This window comes from Frankliniella occidentalis, unplaced genomic scaffold (assembly GCF_000697945.3).
Source record: "Frankliniella occidentalis isolate FOCC.00 unplaced genomic scaffold, Focc_3.1 Scaffold2, whole genome shotgun sequence".
Lineage (NCBI taxonomy): Eukaryota > Metazoa > Arthropoda > Insecta > Thysanoptera > Thripidae > Frankliniella > Frankliniella occidentalis.
In genome coordinates this window covers 3,618,643-3,623,907 of record NW_026267132.1, presented here as the reverse complement: position 1 = coordinate 3,623,907, position 5,265 = coordinate 3,618,643, and the positions used below count along the sequence as shown (strand labels likewise).

The window sequence follows — 5,265 nt, the reverse complement described above, 5'->3', positions numbered from 1 at the left end:
CCCCGCCACCCTGCCGCCCCCGCCCCGGACGCCATGTACCCGGCGCCGCGCAGACTCGACGCGAAGCGCCGCGCCGCCCGGACCGTCATTTGTTGTTAGCGCGTCCCGTCGTCTGCGCGGTCCGTCCAGTCCCCGAGGTCCCGAGGTCCAGAGGGCCGCTGTCAGCCTGTCGTGTGCAAGCGAGCCGGAGCCGGACCCGAGACAGGTGGGCGCCCAGCAGCTTGATTCGGGAGTAGCCTCTGTAGCCCTGTAGCTAGCGAGCTAGCGGCCCTACCTAGCCACAACGCCACGCTTGTTCAGTCGGAAAACAGTCAACACTCACCTTGGCGCTGCCGGTTTATTGGTCCGCGCACTGCGTCCGGGACCCCGCGGGCGGCTCGACGATGTCCTGGAGGCGGGCTGGCGCTATCCTATATTGGCGGCGCGTCCTGGAGACGACCTCTTGGCCCGCAAGTCCGGCGTCGTCCAGTGCCGGGTGGGTAATGCCTGGTAGTGCCCTGCAGGCGCGCGCGCGCGCGCTGGAGCGGCGGCGTCCTGGAGAGCAACACTGACGGCGGCGTGTCCGTGCGGTGCCGAGGTGGGCGCGGGAGTGGCCCAGCACGGCGTGCTCGCCGAGTCCCGAGCCCCCCCGAGCACGGCTAGCAGCACAGCGCCACAAAGGAGCCTCCACCCTCCCCGCGCCTCGCCCCTCGCCTTCCGCCTAATGATGATGACGATACCGCTGCAGCACTTGATGATGATGGCGGGTCATTTGGACCGTCATAATGACGCTTGGCTCCGCGCGGCCCCGCCCGGCCCCGTCCCTGTCCCCACCGCAGCCGCGCTGCTCAATGATGATGATGATGATGATGACGCTGCCGGTCCCAGCGGCGCCCCCACCAAGATCCCCACCACCCTCCTCGCTCCATGCACATGCCCTGTCAGAAAAGAAGTAGAAAAAAGTGCGCCCAACTGTACACACTCTGGTGTGGGGCACTTCTCCTGAATCCTGGCTGGAACGTTTTGGACTCGGGGACCGGACGGTTACAGATGAGAGGCCTCTCGCTTTTAATGTCGATCCGCCGGGCTTAGCCTGACGTCAGCGGTGACAGAGCCGCAGATGAGGAGCCGCGCACTCTGAACCACTCTCCTCTCCCACAATAATACAAAACGGAACTTTTCCCAAATGTCGCATCTCGTACCGCGGGATAATGGTCGCAAACCGTCACAAGTACACCTTCTTATGTTATTTAATGTTTGAAGGTGAGTGACCCTCCCACACCCTCTCAGTCGGCGTGTTGTAGTACACACAATTGTTTCAGCCGAGATACCGGTGCCGGAGCACCCGGTTTTACACATTCTGCAGTCGGTTCGAAACGTGAGTTTATCGCAGGGTAGTGCTGCAGTTTGATGGCCCCGGGGCTGGCGCGGCCGGGCGGTCTGGCTGTGAATGCAGTTCAGCTGCAGCGGCGGCGCCGGGGCGACGTAAATAAATCCATGCAAAGTGTCCCCTCCGCCGCTCAGCTTCGCTCAGCTTCCACGCGGCGCTGAACGCGACATGGCGGCAACGCCACCGCCGCTCCCGTCTGGACCTTTTATTTTAGGTCCGTCTGGTCGTTAAAAACGTCTCAGCCCCCCCCCCCCCCCCGGTCCACTTGCACCTTAGCTGCCCTCTCCGTCGCGAAGAGAAGGCTCCTGCATCAGGCCGCGCGCGCGCCAGGGCAGAGCACGGTGTGTTCGATGATGGGCCCGAGGCAGAGTGCGCCGAAAAGTCGGCATATTGGGCCGATCGCCGAGGCCACGCAGCTGTTCAGGCCATACAGGGCGAGAGGGGCTCCCTCACCTCTCACCTGCAGCGGCCTCCATCAGATCAGACTGAGCCTCAACCTGGACCAGCAGCGAACAGGCTTGCTCAGGCCGCTGTGCGGCCACGGCGATCGGGCTGATATGTCGACGAGAGTGTTTCGCACTCTGGCCCACGGGGCTCCACGGCGGCGGGGCTGCTCGATCTGCATCGCCGTCCTTATCAGGACCACTACACACCCCGACGACGCCCCGCCCCGGCAGAGAGCGTACGTCACAAGCCCTGCCAGGTCGCGTGGGCGGACGGCACGGGCATATCACGGGCATGCTCAATATTGAAAAGAATTTCTCACATTCACCCCCCCCCCTCCCCACTTCCTACCAACTCTCCACCAATTGGCCCGGCCTGGCTCTGCCCGCGCGAAGGCCAAGTAGTAGTCGTGTGGCTCGCGCCCGGGTATGGCGTCACGCCCCCCTCCCTTTGCCCACCTACTCCATTCAGCGCGAGAGAGAGGCACCTGTGACCTGGTGGCTGGGCAGTGATGCTTGGGTGGGCTTTGCATTCGGCCACGGCGGTGGTGCAGCGTGTGCAGCGGCCGGAGGCGCCGAGTTTAAACCCGTGTCGCGATCGTGTAAGTCGGTGTCCCCTTGATGGGGGCGCTGAAGCGCGGCGTGGGGTATGGGGGGTGTGCGCGAGGGGGAAGTACCTTGGCAGGGGCCCAGCACCACCACCACCGACCGACCCCCAGGGCGACGGGCGGGCGGACGGGCGGGCTGGCGGACACGGACGCGCGCGAACACCGCGTTCGCCCCTTCCCCTTCCCTCGGAGATGCCCCTCCTTGTCTCTCTCTGCCGCTGCTGCTCGGCGTGCTGCGGCCGGGCGGCGGGCGGCGTGGTGTTGTGGCGGGTAGTCGGCTCTGCTCGGCGCGGCAGGCGCTCGCGCTACGCTCGCTACGCTCGCTACGCTCCCTCTCTCCCGCGGATAGCCCGGCACAGCCCGTACAGCGAGTGTGTTGGTGTGTGTGTTGCAGCGGCTAGGCTAGGGCGCGCGAGGAGGATGTGAGCGGCAGCGGCGCACCCAGCCCCAAAGGCGCCGACCGCACAGAGGACCATGTTCCCCTGGTCCAAGGACCGCCCGCGGCCCCGGCACAGCCGCCGACCCGGCGACCTCCCGTGCCTACCGCCCCCCGACGCAGAGTTCAACGCCGAGCCCGGCAGTGCACAAGGTACGCCTGTTTGCTGCCGATAGGGTGGATATATAGGTAGGCGTGTAGGTCCCGGCGGGACGCGGGGAGGGGAGGGGGTACGGGGTGGGCGCGGGCCGTTTGAAATAACGCCATGGTCGTCAAGTAAACACCCTCTGCAAGCCGGTTGTTTCTAAAACCTTACGCCTCGGGTTAGAGGTTTGAATTATTCGGGGCTGCCGAGCAATAAGGGGTGCTTGTCTTACCCACCATGTGACTCGCCCTATAGGGAGCGGCGTGCTGAGGGTGCTGCCACCGGCATGCCTCCAGCAGGGGGTGCACGAGCACGCCGCCCCCGCCCCGCCCCCGCCGACCCCGACCCCCTCCACCTGCCGCCAGGACCGGCCGACGCATGATTCCACCTAGGAGCTTTTGTTTTTGTTTACATTCGGCTATTTTCACCATGTCATTTCGTTTTCTAGTTTAGATTAGTTCTGATGTAGCCTTAGTGTGTAATTGTTTTGGGTTGTAGAGTTTGATTTTTTTTGGTTTTACTTCCGAATGCCTCTAATTTAATCACTAAACCTTTTTGTTTTTGCATGTGTCCGTGCCTGTACGGGCTCGCGATAATTGTTACTTCCTGTGTATCACCTGTTTGAATCTACCTTTGAAAGGCGACCCTTAAATACAAATCCGGCAGCAAACAGTGCTCCTTGACCATTTGTAACTGCTCATTTGTTTCAAGTGTATGAGTTGTGTCTCTTCTGTTTGAATTTTAAACTGTCGTTATGCCTGAAGTTTTGTTCTACCATACTTCGTTTTCTTATTTTCTTTCTCTCTCTATATGGGCCCCTTCGGTTGGCCGCGCCCATCTGTGTCCGCATGTCTCTAGTCGCAGCCGCACCAGCACACCTGTTCGGCGGGCGAAGCTCTTAAAAATTTTGGCGCTCCTGCGGCCTGCGGTGCATGCTGCCTTGTGCCGGTGTTATCGTTCGCCGATCTCACGCCCATCCCTATGAATCTTCTCTGTTGCAGACGTGTGCTGCGGTGAAGACCTTCCCGAGGTTGAGATCATCAGCTTGCTGCACGAGCAGATTCCCCGCTACCGGCTGCGCGCCGACACTCTAACCCAATTCACCGGTCAGTATGAAAGAGAGCAACCTCTCTTCGCTTCTCGCTCTTATGATGCCATCAAAGAGCGATCATGGGCAAAGAGCGATAGATAACCTTCTCTCTTTTCTCGCAGGCTACGAAAACCAGGACTGGTACATTCCAAGCCCAGCGCTCAAACCGGCGGAGACTGCTCTAACCCCGGATCAGATCCGAGAGACCCTCAACTATTTCCGTGAGTACTATAGCATGAAAAGATGGAACGCCTTTGATGGGCACGAGTTCGACGCCAAAGTTTCTTGTATTTAGTTGGGATGCGTCGTGTTTTACCGCGTTCTTTCCGACACGATTTACGCCTTCACGCGATTTGGCACGCGGCTGGCTTGGATAACCAGCACCTCATTCATTAGTGGACGAACAACGCTCAACGCCCCGCCGGTTTGACTTTCGCCGGCAGACCAACTCGACCAGCAGCGCAGAAAGGGGGGGCTGCGGCAGGCAGGTTGGCCATGCCTCGATTCGGTCGCCCCCGCCCCGCCATACCCAGCGGATCGGTCGGTTCCACCCCTCGCCCCCCCACTAGCGGGTTTGGATGGTTTTGTTGTGACTCTGTCGCCACTCTGCTTCGGAATGCAATCATCTCGCCCAGACTCACAGTGAGGTGCGGGGGCGGAGGGCGTGGCCCGCGGTGGTGGCGGCGGCGGCGGGGCGTCTCAAAGGTGTGCGAGTTTGCGCTGACAGAATGGTGTCGGCCCGGTGGTATACTAGATATACGGAGACGGAGGACCAATAGCGCGTCGTCGTCGTCGTCTTGAAGGCGGTCAGCTGCGCGTCAGCTGCCGGGGCTGCAAGGATATTGGATGCCATCCAAGGGGGTGCAGTGGCGGGGCGCGGCGGAGGCGTCGGCGGGGTGGGGCGTTTGCGGAGGCTCTTTATTTTAAAGCGTGACACGGTCGGGCGGCAGGGGCGCGATGACTTCTCGGCCTTGGTCTGGAGAGCGACTTTGAACTTTGTGTCGCCGCCATCCGACCGGTCCGGTGCGGTGTCAATCCAACACACCGAGACGACTGCCTGCCCCGGCGGGCCGCGATGCGCCGGGCGCCTCTGTCGCCGTGCCCTCCGCGCAATGCCCCTGCAGGCCGTCGCCGTGGTCACTGCCCTTTCTGGTCGGGGCGGTGGTGGTATGCC

General features: G+C 62.0%; 1 protein-coding gene across 3 annotated transcripts in view; it reads left to right on the top strand.

Annotated features, from left to right (window-relative positions):
• LOC113210360 (trafficking kinesin-binding protein milt) overlaps positions 1-5,265 on the top strand; it is a 54,537-nt gene that overhangs the window by 3,031 nt on the left and 46,241 nt on the right. For 2 of the 3 annotated variants that reach the window (XM_052265182.1, XM_052265179.1), the window contains exons 3-5: positions 2,815-3,009; positions 4,003-4,107; positions 4,214-4,312. In XM_052265182.1, coding sequence (XP_052121142.1) covers positions 2,895-3,009; positions 4,003-4,107; positions 4,214-4,312 — 319 coding nt within the window. In that variant the 5' untranslated portion in view covers positions 2,815-2,894. The remainder of the gene's footprint in view (positions 1-2,814; positions 3,010-4,002; positions 4,108-4,213; positions 4,313-5,265) is intronic. The other variant, XM_052265187.1, reaches the window with a different exon arrangement.